General features: G+C 36.7%; 1 protein-coding gene across 1 annotated transcript; it reads left to right on the top strand.

Annotated features, from left to right (window-relative positions):
* Positions 1–619: 619 nt before the first annotated feature.
* Positions 620–15,492, top strand: LOC110146598 (chymotrypsinogen A). Its single transcript, XM_070453068.1, has 7 exons — positions 620–623; positions 3,326–3,499; positions 5,882–6,140; positions 7,696–7,856; positions 12,827–12,925; positions 14,336–14,469; positions 15,141–15,492. Exons 1-7 carry the CDS (start codon positions 620–622, stop codon positions 15,357–15,359), a joined length of 1,050 nt encoding a protein of 349 aa, XP_070309169.1. The 3' UTR covers positions 15,360–15,492.
* Positions 15,493–24,417: the final 8,925 nt, after the last annotated feature.

The following is a 24,417-nucleotide window of genomic DNA, read 5'->3' as shown; positions in this document are numbered from 1 at the left end:
GGGGAGCCTGGTGGGCTGCCATCTATGGGGTCGCACAGAGTCAGACACAACTAAAGCGACTTAGCAGCAGCAGGTAATAGGTAATGTTGCCTTGCAAGAGGATGGCAACAAGGGAATGCAGGTAGAATGGACAGATCTGGAGAACTGATAGGCTTTCTTGATGGTATAAATGTGAAATCAGATCTGCAGATCAAGAAGGGCTCCTAAGTTTATAGTAGGAAGTTTTCAGAGGTGGTGGCATTTACAGAGAAGGGAAATACGAGAGGGAGAAATGGATTTGTGGTGAAAGATCTATTTGGGTCATGTTAAATTTTAAATGCCATGATACATCTAAGGTTGAGTTGGCAGTAGGGAGCTAGAAGTAGAACTCCTGAAGTTTGGACTTAAGATATAGATTTGAGAGTTATCAGCTTGTCATAAATTTCCTTTAGTTATTCTTTCTCTGGCATCATCACTCTCCTTTATCATTCTCATCAGTTTCAAACATATTCTACTATTACCCATAGTTAAAATCAAAATAGAACAAGAAAGTTAGCTGTTGCCCCATTTCTCTGCTTCCCTTTACAGTAAAATCTCTCACTTCCTTAGAGAGTGATGAATATACATAGTTTGTGGGATTATGGGTAAGAAGTCATGGAGAGATCAGTTATAGCAAGGGAATACTAATAGATTAGGATACATAAAAGTGGTAATTTGGGAAGCAGAATGTCTGAAATCAAATTTCAAAAGTCTCAAATGATTCCAAAATTTCAACGCAGTGTTGTTAGTAAAGAATTATGACAAAAGAGGTAAGGTCCCTTGTATGGTTAAATTTAGTGTTGGCACTGAGCTGGCGTTCACTAACTTGGTCTCACGAGTCTTCATTGTAAATATCCAGTCTGTCTGGTTGTTGTCCCTGACATACTGGTTATGAAATATCATCTTTGGTCAAGCAACAATTTTAAGGAACACTAACAATTTGGAACACATCCATAGAACATAATGACCAGGATGCTGAAGGGTGTGGACACCTGGGAATGTTTATCTTAGAGAAGAGAGAAGACAGCAGGATCACAATTTCTCCTCTTCAAGTATTTATGGAATTTCCATAGACTCTCAGCCATGTATAAAACGTGTTCTGCCTAATAATATCTAATAGTTATGGAATGTTTACCATTATTCATGCATAGTCCTGAGAACTTATAACTCAATCTTCTTAACAGTCCTATGGAGGTAGGTTGTGTTATCCTCGTTTTAAATATAAGGAAACACAAAAATCTTGATTAACTTGCCTCTGGGAAGATAATTAGTAAGTAAAGAAAGCTGGTTTAAAGCCTAGGCACTCTGATTCAAACATTTATATCCTTGGCCATCAGTTAACCATATGGTTACACTGATGCCTTTTGATTCAACATAGGGAAGAACTGTCAAGCAATTAGAACTGTTTAAAAAGAGAAAATAAATGCTCATAAGTTCCACATAATATCTTCAAATCCAGCTAACATATGTCCAAGGTTATTTTAGAAGGAACTCAGTGCTAGATGAAAGATTAAATTATCACTAAGATTCTATATTTGACCTAGCTCTTTACTTCTCATCCAGCTGCCCATCTCAAACCTACACGTTTTGTAAATGTGTTATCTGTATTTCTACCTAAGCCATTAACAACAGTACTGTACTTGACAGAACTGAGGGTGGTACTATTTTCATACCCATCAGATCTTCCCTTCAGGTTAATGTTGTATGGTTACTTAATCAGCTGTGAAGCTCCCTAGTCATATAATTATCCACTTACACTTTATATCTGTTCACAGGGACATCATAAGGTACTTTATTAAGTGCTCCACTGAAATCAAAATTCATTAAGTTTATCTCATTCCCCCTAGCCACCATCTAATTAGCTCTTTCCAAAAATTAAATTAGGTTAATTTAATATGGCATGTTGAGGATCCCATGCTAGTTGCTCATGACCACTAATTCCTTCTTAAAGTGTTCAAAAACCACCTAATAATTTGCTATAACATTTTACTGAGGTTTTGTTAGTTAGTAAATGTTTATAATGCTTCATAAATATAACTTCATATAATCCCATATTTTTTTTAGTCTAAGTTATACAAAAGAGAACTGGCAGAGAGGTTAAATAACTTGCCTTGGGCCACAGAGCTCATAGAACTAGTCCAGACTAGCAGTTTGACTTGGAATCTGAACCTGTAAGGACTAAGCAACACTACTTCACTGATGTGACTTTGCAGATCCTTTAGCCTCTTTGTTTTTCTTGGTCTCCTACCCTTCCCCCTCTGCCGACCCTCAATCTCCTTTTTGAAAAGCAGAATAACATTTTCCCATTTTCATTATGTTAAAACTTCCAGAGTGTTAGTTGACTTTACACAGATTGCCTTTATTTGACATGGTGCCTCCCCAAAGCTACCCACCACATCCAGGTCACCAAACAGATTCTTCAAGTATAAGAATGATATAGAGAGAAACTTTCTCCTATTCCCCATCTCTCTTTCTCAGATTCCTCAAGAAACATTATCTTTAAGACAAATCAATAGTGTATCATTTAGTTTGAGAGAATCTCAGTTACAGCTTATACAGATAAAATACAGCAAATGTCCTGTCACTTATCAGGACAATCTTTGTGACAACTTTTGAGTTTCTGTATTAGGAAAGGACCATCATTAGTCTGTATTTCGGCAGACTATATGTCTTAGTTTTAGCTACTATAATAAAAATGCCTTAGTTTGGGTAGCTTAAATAACAAGTATTTATTTCTCACAGTTATGAAGACTAGAAGTTCAAGATTTGCTGTCTGGTGAGGGTTTGCTTCCTGGTTCATAGCTGTCTTCTTGCTATTTCCCCACAAGACAAAAAAGGGAGCTAGAGAGCTCTCTGGGTTCTCTTTTATAAGGGTTTATAAGGTTCCACCCTCATGACCAGATCACCCCCAAAGGCCACCCCTCCTAATACCATCACACTGGGGATTAGGATTTTCACATATGAATTTTGAGGGCACACCAACATATACTTCCATTTCTCTGTCCATTTATCTTCATTGAAATGCTTCTTTAACCATCCTTATAATCAAAGATTGCCACACAAATTTATATTGTTTCCATATCAATTGCTAGCCCAGTCTTTTCCCTTTGATCTTTTAAAATCTATACCCTTTTATTGTCTCAATCAAGTCATGAATTTCATCCTCAAAATCTTGATCTTCCATTATTGATAATCATTCTTTTGTCAAGATTTGTTTGGAATTTAATGTCCCCTCTCTTCTCCCTCTTTTACCTATGTAATTACACAGAAGAAGTATTTTGATTATCGAGTATATCTCACATTGCAGCTCATTTATGTGGCTCCAAGAAAGAATTTGTCTGGATATCCAGTGGTGCTTACCTAACTGTGAACTTGAAAACTGATGAGTCTGTGGGAGACAGAGGTTTTAAACTGATTTTGGAAGATATGACTCAGAAGCCATCACAGAAAAGCAATATTGGGATCCAACTGCCTATTAATGGTAAGTAATTGTTTTAAAATATCTACTAAAGCAGGTACCATATATGCCTTAAAACAGGACCTGGAGCCCACTGGTTTAGGGATCAGTGGCAATCACTTTACTCTAATACTAAAAAAGGATAAACTCATTTCAAACCATTCCTTAAGGACTGAAACTTTGGCAGTTCACATAGATCATGTGAGGTAATTAAGTTAATTGGGGTGTGTACATGTCTATATGTGGTATGTTGTTTTTAATTAAGAAATAATAATAAACATGAAAGACAGTCGCTATTTAAAAGATCCTGTGGGGCCTTTCAAGCTGAAACAAGAGGAGAGTTCAATGTGTTTCCATGTCTTTGTTTACATATCTCTTTTATTAAGTAACTGTCTCCTCACCACCACGAAGAGCCCTCAAACTATTTCAGATATACTAACTTTTCTGCATAAAATAGAAACTAATGTACTGATTTTTTCCTACTTAGTCTATCTAATTTTAAGCTAGAGTTCCATTAGTTGTGCTTAAGACTAAACCTAATGAATCTATTATTAGGAGATCTTCTTGATTAGAGTGTAACAGCAGGAAAATTCAAATAATCCACATAAATGCAAAGTTTTTTTTTTTTTATGACACTCTATCTAAAGATTCCAGGTGGCTCTAGTGGTTAATTCACATGAATGCAAAGTTTTTTTTTCTTTTTATGACACTCTATCCTAAGATTTCAGGTGGCTCTAGTGGTAAAGAATCCACTTGCCAGTGCCAGAGACTCGAGACATGGGTTCGACCCCTGTGTTGGAAAGATTCCCTGGAGAAGGAAATGTCAACCCACTTGAGTATTTCTTGCCTGGAGATCCTATGGACAGAGGAGTCTGGTGGGCTACAGTCCATGGAATCACAAAGAGTTGCCACACAACTTAGTAACTAAGCAACAACAATCTTTCTTAGGATGGTGAAATGAATAGGCTCTCCTAAGAGCCCTGAATTTGAGTCCTAGACTAGTGAACCACATTGTCCTATAGGTGTGATTTTTTTTTCTTTTTTTGGCTGTGCCACAAGGCATGTGGCATCTTAGTTCCCTACCCAGGAAGGGACCAAACCCGTGCACCCTGCAATTGAAGCACAGTCTTAACCACTGGACCACTAAGAAAGTCCCCTATAGATGTGATTTTTAATTGTTAAAGACCTGCTCACCTAATTGACCCTTCTTCTGTGTCCATTGCTTTTGTTTTTTCATTGCTATATCCTTAAACTGACCCTTTATTCTCACAGTAAAAATATTTAGCCTCATTTCTTTTTTAAAGTATTGTAAAGTAAGTTGAATACTAATAAAGTATTGCTATTATACATGTATACAAACAGCCCAAAAATCTGAGTTACCATATAAAATGTGGATTACAATGCAATAAAAACATATAGTAATGCAGTGAACTTAATGCATAAAAAACATGTTTGAGTAAATACCTTTTGTGGGTTTTTTCCCCCTAAAGTCCAGGATAGTCTTAATTTTGAAGAGTTTGCATATTTTTAAAGGAAGAGGGAATCCATGTTTTATACATTTCTGAAAATAGAAATGATTTTACTTAAGTATTGAATAAACAAGTACAAATCCACTGTGCTATAAACTTTTTGTTTTAAATAGCTTTCTGGTGTAAAAAATAATCTCAAGTAAAGAATTAACAAGAGAGCATATCTTAGGAGACATGGGTTTGATCCCTGGGTTGGGAATATATCCTATCACTCCAAAATTATAAGATTATGGAAAAATTTAGCTTTCTTCATATTTAAGGAAATGCTTAACTGTCTCTTTTTTACTTTCTGGTAAATTTCTTTTTAAATCTGAGAATGGAGTAAACATATTGCTATAAATTTTCCTTATGGTTTTCCTTCATATATATAACTTATTTTGAATACACGGAGCATAAAATATTTTGATGTGTCTAAATATATGTACTGGGATAACACAAATGATGCTACAGAAGGAACAGTCTCCAATAATTTCATGATTAAGTGCAACATTTTTATTTGTTTTTTAAAAAGTTGATTTATGTTCCAATTCATCAAAATTATGTGTATTAATATGAGTATATTAACATGGTGTGTATATTAGTACCTTAGTAAACTGTCGACTTTTGCTCATTTAAAAGCATTGGAAGAAAAGATGAGTCTCATCTCTTGCAAATAATGCTAGTTTTGAACCGACGAAAGGAATAACTGCCTTCTGAGATTTAAATAGATCTTCATAAGTATTGCTATCTAATGTTTTGCTGTTGTTTTTTCTAAGGGCTTTGGAGAAGGAAATGGCAACCCACTCCAGTAATGTTGCCTGGAAAATCCCATGGACGGAGGAACCTGGGGTCACACAGAGTCGGACACGACTGAGTGATTTCACTTTCACTTTCACAGTAGAAAACAATACCAGAAGACAGCCAGCTCAAGACTCGTGTGGAGTTCCACTTGTTGACCCTCTTCTCACTGAAGGGTTTGAGAGGAATACAAATCTCTTGTCTGCAGAGGTCGGGGAGCCCAGGGTGGTTGGTGGCCATGCAGCCCCTGTGATGTCGTGGCCCTGGCTGGTCAGTTTGCAGCACCAAGGACGTCACTACTGTGGAGGGGCTCTGATTGGGAGGCAGTGGGTCCTGACAGCGGCACATTGTAACTTCAGGTGCGTGCCTGGATGGGGCTTCTGGGGTAGGGCGGGTGGTGATGAGGAGCTATTTGAGGACCCATGGTGGGTGCACTCCTCCTCTCCCCACATCATGAGAAACATTAAGCACCAGCTCCCACTGATACAGTCCCCAACTTGCAAACGAATGAATGTCTTAGGTTGATGAAACTTTCTGTGCTTCACTAATAAAATTACTTCTAATAGCTTTTAATTCTAAGAGCAGCTTTCTGCTTCTAGGTATAATTTAATTAGTAAGTAACTAACAACACCCTCCCTTCCAACCATAAAAATGGAGATCTCACACTTTTGCATCAGTTTCTCAGCACGGAGCCTAGAGCCCAGGGGTTGCTCATACATGGCTTCCTTTCCTTCTTACTCTCCTATGGATTGTCTGATGATCATCAGTTCAGTTCAGTTCATGAATCGCAGCACGCCAGGCCTCCCTGTCCATCACCAACTCCAGGAGTTTACTCAAACCCATGTTCATTGAGTCAGTGATGCCATCCAGCCATCTCATCCTCTGTCGTCCCCTTCTCCTCCTGCCCCCAATCCCTCCCAGCATCAGGGTCTTTTCCAATGAGTCAACTCTTTGCATGAGGTGGCCAAAGTATTGGAGTTTCAGCTACAGCATGCCCAGTCCCAAAATAAATCTGTAAAGTGTGAAAGAATTTCAAGGAATGTCCTTTAAAAAAGGAACATTTGTTTTCTTTGATTTTATCTGACCTTTGATCTTAATATGATACGGAGATGTCTGAAAACTCCCTCAGAGGAGCCTTAGCTTGACGTTTTTAGTATTATCTCCCAGAAGTAGCATGACAGCTGATGCTGTTGAACAGTGTCCCATATTTGAGCAAGTAGATGCAACATTTTCAGTGTCTCTAGATTGGCTTTACAATAAAAGCATCTAATCAAATAATGTGGTGGTCATGAGCCTTCAGTGAACTAAAAACTCAGTATCTATACTATCCCCCAACTCTTACTTTTGATACAGATAAATCATAAGAAGGCATCCTTATTAAGACAGTTTCAGACTTTCATGTGCTTAAAATTACCTGGGGAGTTTGCTGTAAATGGAATCTTAGAGTACTAATTCTGAATTTTGATTTGATGAGTTATGTTTGGAATTCTGCACTTTTAATACCTGTGCTAGACTTAATGCATGTGATCCCTAGACATTTCTTTGAGAAACACTGTATTAGGGAGTAAATATAACTTTCAGAATAGTTTCAGTGACCATTACATAAGTATATCATATAATGCATAATATTATGATTATAATACATATGATTATTACATTGAGGCAGCATGAATATTAATTGTAATAAAAAATACTGAATTGTTTTATCTGACATTATGAAGACAAGGAAGTAGATACTTTAAAATTTTTCTCAAGGGCTGAATTAATAAGAAACCTCTGTTTCCTAAGAATTCAAGGTAATAAGGATTTTAATGTGGGTTAGAAATGTAAAAGAATATATTTTTAGTAATTCTGAGAAATGATGGCCTAATTAAAAGTGGAATCTATTTCCTCACTCCCTTTTCTTGTGACAAGTACTGTCACAGACTACCTGGTAATAGGAAGAAGTTACCTGGGGAATATAAGAAATAGTGATTTGATACCAGTGAAAGCTGTGTACATTCACCCCAGCTTCACACAATTTCCTCCCAATGATGATCTGTCTTTGCTGCATCTGGAAAAACCTGTTGAACTAGGTCAGTATGAATAACTTTTTTCCGTTTTGAACCTTTGTCATATAGTTTTTATCTTCTGTCTTGCTTAGAAGTGCTTTATGTACTTTTCTTCCCCCAAACTTATTTATTTTTAATTGAAGGAAAATTGCTTCACAATATTGTGTTGGTCTCTACCATGCATCAACATGAGTCAGCCATAGGTATACATGTGTCCCCTCCTTCTATAACCTCCCTTCTCAGCTCCCACCCCTTCCCACCCCTCTGTGTTGTACCAAAGTCCTGGTTTGAGTTCCCTGAGTCATTAAGTTAAATAATTATTTTTAAATGTTCTTTCATATTAACTTAACTTACTTTCTCTAAAAGCTGAAGTATTTGTGTAAACATTTTACCTTTATGTGTATTTAACTGACAGGGGTCTAGAGAATATTTCAAAGAAATATGTTTTAGGGATTTTACTAGCAGTCCAGTGATTAAGACTGTGTTCCCAATGTAGAGGTGCAGGTTTGAGGCCTGGTTGGTGAACTAAGATCCTGCATGCTGCACAGTGTGACCTAAAAAAAAGAAAGAAATACATTTTTAACTTTGTCCTATATACATATTTTTGAGACTCTTTATGTTCTCAGAGGTTAATTCAAATACCTAGAGAACATCAGTTTGAACTATGAGATGTTCAATTTTCTATGCCTTTATAATTTAGCAAGATATTGCATTTTTTAAATTTTTATTTAAGCCAAAGCTAAGTAAAAGTGTGGAATTATTAATTCTCACATTGTCACAAAGTAGTCATGTGATCTTGGGCAGTTTATGTAACTTCGGTGAACCTCAGCTTTATCATTTGTAGACAGGGAATGACAATAACCCACCTACCTTCTTAGCTGGAAGTTGTATTGGGGGAAATGTAACTAAGATCCATGGATAGTCCCCACCCACACATCCAAGCTTTTTCATGAAATCACAGGGCCCTGGACACTTTTCCTGCATTGCTCCAACTCTCTCCTCTGTTTCTGCCTATAGACCTCACTTTTTATGTTGTTTCGGTGCATCCATTCTACAAACCCCAAATCATTTGCTCTTTATGCTTTTATAACTGAATCAGTGACAGCATTCAGAGCAGTGCTTCTTAACCTTGACTATGACTTATTTTTTCTCCCTATCCTGCTTTTAAAATTTAGTTTTAGTTAAACTATCAATGCTGAGAGAATTGTAGATTCACATGTAATTATAAGGAATAATACAGAGACACCAAAGTACTTTTTACCTTGGTTTTCACCAGTTGTAACAACTTGCAGCATTTGACATTTATACAGTTGAGATACAAAACATTTCTATCTCCATGAAGATCGTTACTATTGCCTCTTTATAGCTACACCCATCTCCTTCCTCCTCACTCTGCCCTGCCCACTGAGATTTCTGTCAATCAGGATCTGTTCTCTTTGTTTCTATAATTTTGTCAGTTTAAGGATTTTATATAAATGGAATCATATAGTATGTAACCTTTTGTGATTGATTTTTTTCACTTACCATTAACACTCTGGAGCTTCATTCATGTTGTTGCATGTAATCAATAGGGCATTCCTTTTAATAGCTGAGTAATGTTCATGGTATGAATGTTTAACCACTCATAACTATTTAGCCATTCATTTGTTGAAGAACATCTGGATGGTTTCTAGTTTTTAGATGTTACAAATAAAGCTGCCATGAACATTCATGTAAAGGTGGTTTCCTTTTTTTACTTAAATAATGCTGGATTGACTATCTTTTTATGTACATTTTTCTTTTTTTTTTCATTTATTTTTATTAGTTGGAGGCTAATTACTTTACAATATTGTAGTGGTTTTTGTCATACATTGACATGAATTAGCCATGGATTTACATGTATTCCCCATCCCGATCCTCCCTCCCACCTCCCTCTCCACCCGATCCCTCTGGGTCTTCCCAGTGCACCAGGTCCGAGCGCTTGTCTCATGCTTCCAACCTGGGCTGGTGATCTGTTTCACCCTAGATAATATACATGTTTCGATGCTGTTTTCTTGAAACTTCCCACCCTCGCCTTCTCCCACAGAGTCCAAAAGTCTGTTCTGTACATCTGTGTCTCTTTTTCTGTTTTGCATATAGGGTTATCATTAGCATCTTTCTAAATTCCATATATATGTGTTAGTATACTGTAATGGTCTTTATCTTTCTGGCTTACTTCACTCTGTATGATGGGCTCCAGTTTCATCCATCTCATTAGAACTGATTCAAATGAATTCTTTTTAATGGCTGAGTAATATTCCATAGTGTATATGTACCACAGCTTCCTTATCCATTCGTCTGCTGATGGGCATCTAGGTTGCTTCCATGTCCTGGCTATTATAAACAGTGCTGTGATGAACATTGGGGTGCACATGTCTCTTTCAGATCTTTTTTCCTCTGTGTGTATGCCCAGAAGTGGGATTGCTGGGTCATATGGCAGTTCTATTTCCAGTTTTTTAAGGAATCTCCACACTGTTCTCCATAGCGGCTGTACTACTTTGCATTCCCACCAACAGTGTAAGAGGGTTCCCTTTTCTCCACACCCTCTCCAGCATTTATTGCTTGTAGACTTTTGGATAGCAGCCATCCTGACTGGCATGTAATGGTACCTCATTGTGGTTTTGATTTGCATTTCTCTGATAATGAGTGATGTTGAGAATCTTTTCATGTGTTTGTTAGCCATCTGTATGTCTTCTTTGGAGAAATGTCTGTTTAGTACTTTGGCCCATTTTTTGATTGGGTCATTTATTTTTCTGGAGTTGAGCTGGAGGAGTTGCTTGTATATTTTTGAGATTAATCCTTTGTCTGTTTCTTCATTTGCTATTATTTTCTCCCAATCTGAGGGCTGTCTTTTCACCTTGCTTATAGTTTCCTTTGTTGTGCAAAAGCTTTTAAGTTTCATTAGGTCCCATTTGTTTATTTTTGCTTTTGTTTCTAATATTCTGGGAGGTGGGTCATAGAGGATCCTGCTGTGATTTATGTCGGAGAGTGTTTTGCCTATGTTCTCCTCTAGGAGTTTTATAGTTTCTGGTCTTACGTTTAGATCTTTAATCCATTTTGAGTTTATTTTTGTGTATGGTGTTAGAAAGTGTTCTAGTTTCATTCTTTTACAGGTGGTTAACCAGTTTTCCCAGCACCACTTGTTAAAGAGGTTGTCTTTTTTCCATTGTATATCTTTGCCTCCTTTGTCGAAGATAAGGTGACCATAGGTTCGTGGATTTATCTCTGGGCTTTCTATTCTGTTCCATTGATCTATATTTCTGTCTTTGTGCCAGTACCATACTGTCTTGATGACTGTGGCTTTGTAGTAGAGTCTGAAGTCAGGCAGGTTGATTCCTCCAGTTCCATTCTTCTTTCTCAAGATGACTTTGGCTAGTCGAGGTTTTTTGTATTTCCATACAAATAGTGAAATTATTTGTTCTAGTTCTGTGAAAAGTACCTTGGTAGCTTGATAGGGGTTGCATTGAATCTATAGATTGCTTTGGGTAGTATAGCCATTTTGACAATATTGATTCTTCCAATCCACGAACACGGTATATTTCTCCATCTGTTTGTGTCCTCTTTGTATGTACATTTTTGTAGGTCTATTGCCTTAAGATAAATTTCTCAGACACAGAAATGCTGGATTTGGGCCATCACTTAACTGTTTTCAAGATTCTTGACATACTTTTCCGATATAAACACAGCTGAATGTAGAGTACAAGTCAATACATCTCCCCACCCCCATCCTGCAATTTGGCAATATCTGACAATTTTTGAAGTGCAGGCCTTATGGTCTAGCAACTCAACTATCCAGGAATACTGGCACTGATGCACAGATATGTAATCTGGAAAACTTGATGCAGTTTATAAAGGAAAAAATTGAAGTCTAAATATTTGCCAATGGGATTTAATAAATTGCAGTACATTCATTATCTGAATACTGTGTGCTGTTAAAAGAATGATGTAGTAAATAAAAATATGCAATGATATAAATAATATGATCATAATTTAGTCAATGAAGAGTATAAGAATAAGAAAAAACAATTGATGGGAAAAATATGTTGATGGAAAATGTTTTAGCTCAAGGAAATTTGGGAGGAGATTATGATAGAGCAATGATCATCTATGACGGCAGTATAACATAAGATTTGCTACACATGTAGAGAGATGAGTAGGAAAAGAATAGACAAGTTACAAAGAGTTTTATGTAATTTTGTTAAGAGATAGCAGTAAATATAAAGAACATATCATTGAAAGTAATGGCCTATGATAGCAGGTATGCTGAAGCACTGAAGTATGTAAAAGCCCAGATGAAAATGAAGTGAAACGGCCTGGGAAAAGGGAAAACAAACACAAGAGCACTGCATTCAGTGTGTGTGTGTGTATGCGTGTAGCATATATATACACAGAGACACAAACCCATAGTATTTATATATATACAAATTTTGGTGATTAAAAAAAGTGAATGTGTAATATATCAATATATTTTATAATGCAACTGTGAAGGTAGATATTTGCTGTAAAAATACTTCAACAGTTTAAATTGCTACAAATATATTCTTCTCCATTCTTCATGTAATATAGTTGAAAAAGAAGACAGTTTTATCCTTCTCCATTGTCGTCTCAGATTCAGCATGGTGATGTCCTCAAGGCACACAGGTTAAGAAAACAAATGCATTTTTTAAAATGGTTATGGATGAGAAGCCCCACATATCAGTGCAGGGCGTGTGTTTCTGTTTTCCTAGGAGGATATGGAAATACTTGGAGCAAAATGGTATCATGTACATTTATTGGGATGCTCCCCTCTGAGTAACTAATAGGTGAAAGCTTCTGAAAGAATTTATTTATTAAATTATAGAGTTACAGAGGATAGTGTCAGGTCAAAATAGACATTTCTAGAGCTATCACCTAAGAGCAAGCAATATAGACAATGTTAATATGAATCTTATAGACGAATTGATATTTGTCTTTTTCATTCTCATCCTTTTTATTAGGAGAGTTTGTATCTACAATCTGTTTGCCAGGGAAAGATGATAAAATAAATTTACTTTCCAAATGTTTAACTGCTGGATGGGGAATAACTGAACCTCATCGTGAGTATATTTATTACCTCTTCTAAAATTAGAATCTAAACAATTATATGTGAAATCTGAGTATACCGTTTATTAACTTTCTGTATTTTTCATAGGAATTATAGTAGAAAAACTTTTTTCCATGATAGATCTAAAGGTGACAGCTTGAGTTTTAGGCCATCATATTCATGAACACAAGTTCATTGATTCTAGTTCATTGATACTTCTAAAAACTTGTGTTGGTAACTATCTAATGATGTTATTACCTAATAAATATTTGTGTATATTTACTCCCCAATTGCGCTGTGAGTGCACACATAGATACACACACACACAGTTTATTTTCACAATAGTGTAGTTATTACTATTGTAAAAACCCATACTTGAAGATGTATGTGCCTGTTCTTAAAGCTTTCAGGCATTTTTCTGAAATGATAGGGTGGTATAAAAGGTAATTGTGTAGATATGATATTACTTACATGTGGAATTTAAAATGTAACAAAAATGAACTTATCTGTGAGACAAAAACAGACTCAGACATAGAGAACAGACTTTTGGTTGCGAAGGGAGAGGAGTGCAGCGGGGAGGGTTAGATTGGGAATTTGAGACTGGAAGTTGCGAGCTATTATATATAGGATGGATAAAAAACAAGGTCTTGTTGTGTAGCACGGGGAACCAAATTCAATATCCTGTAATAAATCATAATAGAAAAGAATATGAAAAAGAACATATATATACATTATATATATGTGTAAAATGTATATATGTGTCTGAATCACTTTCCTGTATACCAGAAACTATCACAGTGTTGTAAATCAACTATACTTCAATTTTTTAAAAAAGGTAAATGGGTGGAAAGATTATGTGGAAATATTCTAGTTGATACAAAGATCAAACCCATGTCTCTGGTCTTACCTACACCCTATTTTCCAAATGAATTAACTAGTTACAAATATCCAACAAAGTAAAGAGTTAGAATGTGATTTCAGTTGTCAGCTTCCAGGCAGTGTCAGTACTTAAACAGAATGTCCTGCTCAGCAGAAGTCAAATCAAAAGAATGAAAAGATGGCAATACCAATGAAGTTAAAGTATAGACTTCATACGTAAAAAGTGAATTATGTTGTTTGCTTTATCAACAACTGATTTGGGTATAAATTTTGTCATTTTTTTCATAAGGTGGTATCATTTTTATATCTTCTGAGGACTATACTAATGACAAAAGAATGTACATAAAATGTTTTTTGTTGTTTCTGTTGTATAAACCACTGTAGAATAATTAGTTTTTTTACAAGTCACCTAATGGCATCATGGAAGTGCTGAGAGAGGAGATTGAGTAGGATTTACCCCTTGGAGTCTGTGTATATGTAAGGCTAATTTTGTTTTATCCTTTAATAGCATTTGCCTATGTATTTTTTATTTCTTTTCTACTAGAAGATGAATTTCCTAAAACTGTGCAGCAGGCAGAGGTACCACTGATCAGTAGTATATCTTGTCGAAGCTACTGGGGACTGGAAATTAAAGACACTAATATATGTGGAGGGGCTTCCGGATCATCCTCCTGTATGGTAATTAAGGCCTGTATTCACGAGGGTAGGAGGTTCTTTTCAGTGTTGTCTTCTGAATGTTTGTTTGCTGACCAGAAAGAGGTACAAACGTATGGCAGTTTTAAAGCAAAGAGTGAGAGGAATTAAGTCCATTGCTAAGTTGATGTACTGCGATTGCTAAGTTGATATTTGCATAGATTCAGTTTTCAAAAGGAATTACTTGTTCCATTGCTAGGTTGAACTATGTGAAACTGATGATTTTCAGCTATTTTTGACCTACAAAAAATGATGATTTCTTATGGTTTGACATCATAGCTGAATTAGGTAGCTCAAACTACATATTTCCAGTAGCACTGAAAATATAAAAATGCTGTTGTGTAACTCAAAGCCATCATTTGCTCATTTATATTTATTAGACACATGAAACTTCCTGCATGGTAGTCTACGGTCAGCATAAAATGAATTTATGTTTCTTTCAGCATTGCTTTGAAAATATAAATTTTGAACTGAATCAGAGATCTGTAACATCAGCCAACAAATTCTGTGGCCCTAGTTCCTTAAGCTGTTGTGAGCAGAAATCAGAGATGGGAGAGTGACTTACACTCTGTCTGACCATCCGCTGCAGTTGGGGGTTGGCGCCCTGCATGAATCATGCAGTCGGGAGAATGAACTTCTCTTTTTGCTGGTTGCAGGGAGATTCTGGAGGACCACTGCAGTGTGGCAAGGGTGGGCAGTACAAGCTCATCGGTATTGTGAGCTGGGGCAGCAGTAACTGCCATCCTGCCGCACCAACAGTCTTCACCAGAATTTCTGCCTACACAGACTGGATCACATCCATCACTGGAGAAGCAGGATCACTGGAAGAGCAGCCTGGTGGAACTGTGATCACAAGTGGGAAAGGAAATAGATAACCACATATCTGGAAAATATGTCTCTTGTCATTGCTAAAAAACTCAATGTCACTTCTCCCAACTTTTGTGATTGAGGAGCTTGGATTTGGTATGTAAATACATTCAATATTAAACATTGGTCACAGAAAGTTAAGGTTGGTTCATGCCTCCTGGGAACTTATAAATCTTAAATGCCATTAAATTCATATCTATGTACTATGTATATGTCACATTTGAATACCACCATATATACTTTTGGGGTTTCCCAGGTGGCACTAATGGTTAAGAACCTGCTTGCCAATGCAGGAGATATAAAGAGGAGATAAAGACATGTGGGTTCATTCCGTGGGTCTGGAAGATCCCCGGAAGAGGGCATGGCAACCTACTCCAGTATTCTTTCCTGAAGAATCCCGTGAACACAGGAGCCTTACTATGGTCCATATGGTTGACTATGGTTCATATGGTCCAAAGGAGCTGACTGCAGGTCCATATGGTCCCGACCATGGGCTATGGTCCATAAGGTTACAAAGAGCAGGACATGACTGAAGTTATTCAGCACAGAACAGAAGATGGTGCTAATGGTAAAAAACTGCCTGCCAATGTAGGAGACACAAGAGTCGTGGGTTTGATCCTTGGGTCTGGAGGATCCCCTGGAGAATGGAATGGCACCCCACACCAGTATTCTTGTCTGGAAAATTCAATAGGCAGAGGAGCCTCACATGCTACAGTCCACGGGGCCACAAAGAGTCAGACACGACTGAGCATACATATATACTTTTACTATTTTTTCTAATTGGGTTGACATTGAAAGATATGACGAGAAATGCTGCTCCCTCCTTGTAATTCTTAATTTTACTCACACAGATAAGCACAAATATAGGAACGGTCCCTGTAAGTTTCAAAATTTCAATGAGCAACTGACATTTAAGAAATGATTTATCAGGCTTATCACTTGAGTTTTAACTTTTTAGGTAAAATTTAAGATATTTCCATTGTTTTCAAAACATTTATCTGAATTTCAGCTGACCAGTACCATTACCCTCATCTTTCAAAGCTTAGCCAAAAACTAAGGAAGGCCGTTGAGACCAGAGACAATGCCAGAGCCCATCACAAAGATATATAATATAGAATGAGAACGAGCTTGAAGCAACTTTTTTTTTTCTTATTTCCCACCAATATTTACCATTTTGTTTCCAAAATTACAGCATTCAGGAAGGGAGGATAGTTTAACTTTTTAGGTAAGCACAATATAAACAGAGAACAATCTATAAAGAAATAACCAAAAGAGAATTTTTTTTCTTTTTCTGATCTCCCTTTCTCTTACCCCATTGTTTCCACCCCTTCTCTATTTCTCTTTCTGTCTCTCTTCTCTTTTGCAAATGCTGCAAAAGGAAAGTGTTTTAAAATGTCCTAGTATTTACCGGAAACATCTTTTATGAATTTTGGTCTAAATTGCTTTCATTGATTTAAATTATACTGTTTGACAGAAACTCAGTAAATTGAAAGATGAGATTTATAATGAAGATTCTCTCATTCTTATGTTAATTTGTTTGTAGTATTTTTACTTTGTCTCATTAAATTTCTCTCATCTTTTCAGTTAGACGACATTAAGGGGAGTTAAAGATGGACTGTATTAAAACAGCAGGCCTGTCTAAAGCATTTTTCTTCACGGTGTGATCTGCAGGGGGCTAATTTGGGTGCCTGGACAATCTCTGATCTCCTGGGACAGTGATCTGGTGGTGATGCTTGAGGGCTCTGGCAGCAAAGATATGGGTTAGCATTCCATGTACTACTTGGGGAAGCTGCCTGACTTTTCTGCAAGGGTCAGAGATTAATTGGTGATCTCTTTTCAGCTTCAGTTGGCAGTAATTTTTAAATTGTTCTGTATTTAATCTTTTCCGTGTTGAATAGGACTGTGTTAGACTATTTTACTGTTAGACTGCTTTACTTGTCCATTTCCTAGTTGAAAGCCAGTTTCACTCAGGAGTGACATAAGCTTTATTTCTTACTTTGTTTCTTCTTCCCAAAAGCTCTTTTTTGTTCTTTCATTTCAAGGTCAAGCTCTATGTGTATTAGATTGCAATCAACTGTGTACATTGATATAGTCTGTAAGAGTTATGTAGCCAAATTAAAAAAAAAATAGAGACCTAATAACCTAAGATTTTGCTCATGTGTTTATTTAAAAATGTCCTCCATGAGCACCTGCTGTATGGCAAAGAGGGGCACCTTGAAAGAGGAAATTTCCCTCATCTTTAGAATCTCATTCTAGGGGAGAATGATATACAAAGTTAATTACGATTCTGTATGCCATGGAGCTGCCAGCCTAGGAGGAAACAACACTTTTGGCAAAGATGGGTGGAGGTTTTGCAGGAAGAGTAATATATGAACTGAGTTTTAAAGCTCTAATATTAGTTGACTTGATTTTTGCTTTATGTCTTAATGTTTTATACACTGGTATCTGATGTTAAAGAAATCTGTATAAAGCTGTTTTCCTATGAACAACTCCACATACTCTGAGTTTCTCCTATCATTTGGATTCTTGGAACATTTTTATTGTTATTTATCCTTCAGCCATAAATTGCATTACTTCATTTCCTATAACTCACCATCTTATCTTTTTCACAAAATTTTCAATAACATGAAGTGAAGTGAAATGAAGTTGCTCAGTTGTGTGTCCGACTCTTTGTGATCCCATCGACTGTAGCCCACCAGGCTCCTCCATCCATGGAATTCTCCAGGCCAGAATACTGGAGTGGGTTGCCATATTCCTTCTCCAGGGGATCTTCCCAACCCAGGGATTGAACCCAAGTCTCCCACATTGCAGGCAGATGCTTTGCTGACTGAGCTACCAGGGAAGTAGTAATAACATAGTTAAATAACATAGTTCCAGTTATTCATACATATTCTTTGTCAATTTAACAGTCAACTTAGACCCAACAAGTACCTAATTCTCACCAAAGATTAACTGAGGAGTTAGTGTGATATAAAAGGCTTTGGGCACTTAACTGATTTCATCTTGGTCTCAACTTTATTATCAAAGTATAACCACTTTCATTTTTCTATTCCTTATAGATACTTATAAAATAAGAGTAAATTTTAACCAAAGTTTCAGTTAGTGGCAACACAAACCACTGTTGGGACCAAAATATCTAATACATTCTTAAAGAAGCAGAATAAAGGGGAACATTACAACAGAGACAATTAAAACTATAGTAATTAAAACAGAATTCTCCAGGCCAGAATACTGGATTGGGTAGCCTTTCGCTTCTCCAGGGTATCTTCCCAACCCAGGGACTGAACCCAGGTCTCCCACACTGCAGGCGGATTCTTTACCAACTGAGTCAGCAGGGTGATGTTGCTGCAGAGATGAAGAAATCAATTAATAGAACAGAAAGCAAAAGCAAGAAGAAGTGCCATCTTACACTCTCTAAACTGGCAAAATGCATGGTGTGACAATATAAACAGATGAGAAAGTGGAATGAAGGGAACTCTCCTCACTGGTCAGGGGTGGGGTGCAACTCAGATAACATGGATAATATTGAAGATGCCAATGTCCTCTGAGTTAGCAATTCTACCTCTAAGGAAATGCCCTAGACAGTTGCATGGCTGCAATTAAATGAAAACATCTGGGGCATGAGTGGGGGTGGTGTAATTTATTTTTTTTAATTTCTTATGTTGATTGTAACATGCAGTTAGGTTTAACAGTGTCCTGGGAAAGTGACGCAGTCATGACAACTGAACATGAACCGGGAACTTTATAGAAACATGAATATCAGCAAAAGCTGGAACTCCACATACCCAATACAGAAGCATGGGTAATCAAAAGGTAGTATCCTCACATAGCAGTAAAAACCATAGGACAGTCCACAGGCTCTTTGGATGAATATTAAAAGCAATGATGGGTTTAAAAAGCAAATTTCAGAAGAGTAGGTACCATAGAAAGGTCAGTAACAGGCTAAATTAAACTGTTTAACTTCATATATGGTTGAAAAAATGCTAGGGAACAAGAATCCACCATTCAGAGCAGTGGGAAGATGGTGGGATAAGACAGAGGAACCACACATAAGTGGTTTTAATAATTTTCTAATTGGGTGGCAGTCTTATAGATGTTTATGATATTGCTCCATAACTTACATATATTTCTGTGTATATTAAATACTACAGAATATACATATACTTATCACTTGCACATACATGCAAGCTCCTAGTATAATTTCTTTGTAATATGTGACACTTTATTAATGTATTAAAGATTACAACTAGCTAAATTTATTGTCACCATGTATAGAATGTTTTGAAGTGACATATATTTTTGTAAAGTACTGGTTAGTTGGGAAAAAGTTGCCTTAATATTTGAAATGTGTGAATTTTTTGGAACTTGCTGGACAGGGCGATTTAATTTTTGGCTACATAATTTTCAGAATTAGTATTTTTAATGGTGTGCATATTTTGGTTCTTATGTTTTTTGCTTCTTAAACTAACAAGATCCTGACCAAACAGTTTACTCCTCATTTTCTGTGGATTACAACCCATGCATTCAAAAAGCAAAACTTTGATTCTGATTTTTACATCACAGGCTCTTCAGATAAAACATTCAGTTGCTTAAGCACTGCATAAAAACATTATAAAATTTTTATTTTCTAGTGTTCCCCTTACATAATTGTTGATATGGAGATGATCTGTAATGTATACATAATATTTAAATCATGAGTGATGTTGATAATGCCATTTATTGTGTTTTAAAAATAGTCTACAAAAATGTTGTCTCCTTCTGTATTTGCACCTCTCATACAGAGAGTTACCATATGCACCTTTTTCTGGTTAGATGCCACATCCAAAGACTCATGGCAATATGTTACATGACAGGTTAAAGCAAAATCAAACAATAAAAAAACCTGTGAATTTAATTTGAAATTGTATATGATATTATATATTTGATAGAAATTTGATATTTGGAGAGAAGAAGATGCAGTTAACCCTTCATATCTGCATATCCATGGATTCAATCGAAGGATGGAAAATATTTGGAAAAAAAAATTCCATGAAATTCCAAAAACCACAACTTGAATTTGCCACTCATCTTCAACTATTTACATAGCACTTACATTATATTTGGGCTTTCCTTGTGGCTCTGCCAGGAAAGAATCTGCCTGCAATGCAGGAGACATGGTTTGATCCATGGATCGGGAAGATCCCCTGGAGAAGGAAATGGCCACTCACTCCAGTATTCTTGCCTGGAGAATTCCATGGACAGAGGAGCCTGGCAGGCTACAGTCCATGGTGTCACAAAGAGTCAGACATGACTGAGCGACTAACATTAAAAGTCTTTTAAATAACACTTGCTATTCAGCATAGAACCTGTTCTTCTCTCCAGGTAATTAGAGTTCCACACATGCAGAGCACTAAAGTCTTGCATTTCTGGCAATCCCCTTTACCTGGAAAGCACAGGTTGTCACTGTGTCTTTTGTTCCCTGATATCACTTGATGTCACTGCTTGTTAACTTTGCTGGCAGTTACACTTTCTGCCATCCATTCTCTTCCATTCGAAAAGGGTTTAAAATTTGTGTTATCTTCTGTGTTAAATATTACCTGACGTTTCCATTTAGGTCATTTAACCATTAAAGCTAATCTTATGAAAATATTTGAATATCTTATTAATAACCCCTGGGCATAGGGATAAGTGTTGGTTCTGAAATCAGACTTCTTGGGTTCAAATCCCATCTTCATCATTAACTAGCATTATGATTTTGGGCAAATTAGCCTCATTATACTTTTAGTTTCTCACCTACAGAATGGAGGTAATAAACTATTCATCGAGATATCTTGTAGTTAAAAGAATTTATAAATTTATCTACTTAAAAGAGTGTCAGTCACCTAGTAAACTTTCAATTTATGTTAGTTACTGTTTTGTGCATTTTTTAAAAATAAAGCTTTTAAAGAAGATTCCCTCTCCCCACCAATCTGACCTTAGGTCCTTTAAAAAATATTTGAACAAAGACAACAGTTAAAAAATTGTCACAAAAATGAATGAACCTCAAAATCATTATGCTAACTGAAAAAAAGCCAGTTGCAACAGACTATATGTTTCAGTTACACTTATATGGAATGTAGACAAATTTGTAGATGGAAAGGAGAACAGTGGTTCCCTAACATTATGGATGGGATTCCCTAATAGCTCAGTTGGTAAAGAATCCACCTGCAATGTAGGAGACCCCGCTTCGATTCCTGGGTCAGAAAGAGCCGCTGGAGAAGGGATAGGCTGCCCACTCCAGTATTCTTGGGCTTCCCTTGTGGCTCAGCTGGTAAAGAATCCGCTTGCAATGCAGGAGACCTGGGTTGGATCCCTGGGTTTGGAAAATCCCTGGAGAAGGGAAAGGCTACCCATTTCACTATTCTGGCTTGGAGAATTCCATGGACTGTAAAGACCATGAGGTCACAAAGAGTTGGACACAACTGAGCAACTTGCACTTTCACTTTTCAAGATTTTGGGTAAATGCAAGAAATGAAATCAGGGTGATGGAAATGTTTTAAAATTAGATTATGGTGATGATTGTACAACTCCATACATTTAATAAAATCAGTAAATTGTACACTTTTTAAAGCTTTCTTTGGGTAATAGTTTCAGAATTTTTACTTCAATGACACTTTAATCAGGAGGGATAAAATCTGATTAAATTCTCATGTTTGAATGTAATCATAATTCAGCAATAAATCATTACATGTAGGAGAAAAAGACTATGTCATATGTTACTTGGGGAAAGATTGATTTAATTAAGCCTTGTTATTCAACAATATAGTATATCTAATTATTCAGTTCTTTCTTATGTCCTCCATTTTTTTCAATAATTCTCTTCATAAATTCCTTAAGGATTTAATTTAGGAATGACAATCCCATGAGGCTATCTTAGTAAATTTCCTTCTGCTGAATATTTTACATATATTAATTTAATTCTGAGCACAGTTGTATCAAAAAGGCATTCTCTTTCCCATTTTATCAATGAAGATGTTGAAGCTAGGGAGACTGACTTGTTTTATATCAAACACCTGGTTTCAGAGAAAGATTAATACATAGGTTTTTCTGATTACAGACCTTAATTACTATATCACGTGACTGATGGGTGTTTTCAGAAGATAATGCAAGCTAAAGTGTGGAGTTTGGACTGAGGAGATAAGATTAGGAGCATGGAGATATTGGAATTGGGCTGGCTTTCAATCATACACTTTAACATGAGAAGGAAATTCAAATGGACAGAGATAATAAGACCTACATGTAATAAGGGAGGTTCAATTTTCAGAGAGCTTAAAAATAGTATAAATTTCCTTGAATCCCACCAGGAATTACTTTCCAGCTGCTTGTTAAAAAGACTTTACTACAGTAGGTTGAAGGAATTAGTATTTTTATTCTCTTACTTAAATGAAGTCAGACAGCTGATAAGTCTAAAGGGTTAGAAGGCCTGAGACTTTTCCTGTCTTCCTCCTCCACCATCCTCAGTGTATCAATTCAATCATCAAGCCATAAGATAGCTGCGGGACTCAGGTCATCACACTCACATTCCAAGATGGGAAATGAGGAAAGGGCAAGGAGAAAAGGAGACAAATAGCTTTCATAAAAGCCCTGCTCAGTGACTTTACTTACATGTCTACCTGCCAAGCCTGAGAATTTCATTCTTCACGTGGGTTTAATTGTCCAGGATTCTGGTACTGAAGGAAGGACGAGTGTTTACATGCAACCAGAAATCTCTCTCACATCCCTAATTATTATATATTGCTTTTAATTTCACTTTTATCACCTTTTCTAGGAATAAGTACAGAAGAAATAGTGCCAATTAAAAATGATACTGTGGTTGTATAAAGAAAAAGCTATAATTCTTTATTCCACTGCTTTTGATTTCCTATTTCCTCTAGTTATCATTTTTAATAGTCCAGGGCATCTCATAACAATAAATAGGAGTTTCAGAATGAGAAAATAGAGAAAATGGAGGGGGAAAATTAATCAAGACAACAAGTCAAGAAAACTTCTTAGACTTAAGGGTATGTGTTGCCAGGTGGAAAGAAGGCATTGGATGCCCAGCACCAGTGTGAGGATGGACCCAGATCACAGATGTCACTGTGAGGCTTAAGAGCACTGGAGATAAGAAAATGATTGGTCTCATACTTTGGTCAAGAATTTGAGTGACTTGAGACTCATCAGAAATATTTAAAGCATGAAAGTGCTTTGCCATGTGGTCCACTCCAGGGGGTTTCTTGACTCTGCTGATGACAAAACAGCTGCATTTCCCCAACAGATGATGCAAGGTGGGGGGTGGGGAGCAAAGGGGAAGCTGCACTGTTCTTTATGGCTTTTGCTAGCACCTTTAAAACTTTAAAATGATTTTTTTAAAAAAATTCATCCTTGACAAATCATAGTTTAACTGAATCAAGCCTTTTTGCTTGGTGTATGAGTGAGTGAGTGAAGTCGCTCAGTCGTGTCTGACTCTTTGCGACCCCATGGACTGTAGCCTACTAGGTTCCTCCATTCTGGGATTTTCCAGGCAAGAATACTGGAGTGGGTTGCCATTTCCTTCTCCAGGAGATCTTTCCAACCCAGGGATTGAACCCCCGTCTCCCGCATTGTAGGCAGACGCTTTACAGTCTGAGCCACGGAACCTAGACTTGGTGTATATACCAAAAAATAAAAGATAGTACTAATTTCCCAACCTTATTTTTTCTATCTTTTGCCTCCAAATGGAAGACTCTAATGGGTTCCCTACATGTTCCTTCAGCTTGGACTTGGCTTAGAATAGACATGATGTTAATAGCTTTTCCTACCTCAGGCTCAGCAATCCCCATCTGTATTGTGATGAAAGTGCCAAGAGAGATCAATAAGTTATAGATCATCGCCCTTATAGATGGGTTAGATGGATGTGATACCAAAGTAGCAGCCTCAATCTGTGTCCAGGACTCAACTCTTCAGTGAGTTTCCCCCAACCTACTTCCTCCATTAGAGGAAAAATCAACTTCTGATCAAGTTTACTCATTCAAAACCTGGTTCATGAGAAAGTGGAGGGCAGGGGGGGACAGGTCTGACTGGCTTCTTCTA

Source organism: Odocoileus virginianus, chromosome 23, assembly GCF_023699985.2.
Source record: "Odocoileus virginianus isolate 20LAN1187 ecotype Illinois chromosome 23, Ovbor_1.2, whole genome shotgun sequence".
Taxonomy (NCBI): domain Eukaryota; kingdom Metazoa; phylum Chordata; class Mammalia; order Artiodactyla; family Cervidae; genus Odocoileus; species Odocoileus virginianus.
This window is presented reverse-complemented; position numbering and strand designations above follow the sequence as displayed.

Excerpts from the sequence above, each read along its gene's own strand:
- LOC110146598 (XM_070453068.1), top strand. Across the intron at positions 6,141-7,695 it reads GCGGCACATTGTAACTTCAG|TACTGTCACAGACTACCTGG; the intron begins GTGCGTGCCTGG and ends TCTTGTGACAAG. Across the intron at positions 7,857-12,826 it reads GGAAAAACCTGTTGAACTAG|GAGAGTTTGTATCTACAATC; the intron begins GTCAGTATGAAT and ends CCTTTTTATTAG.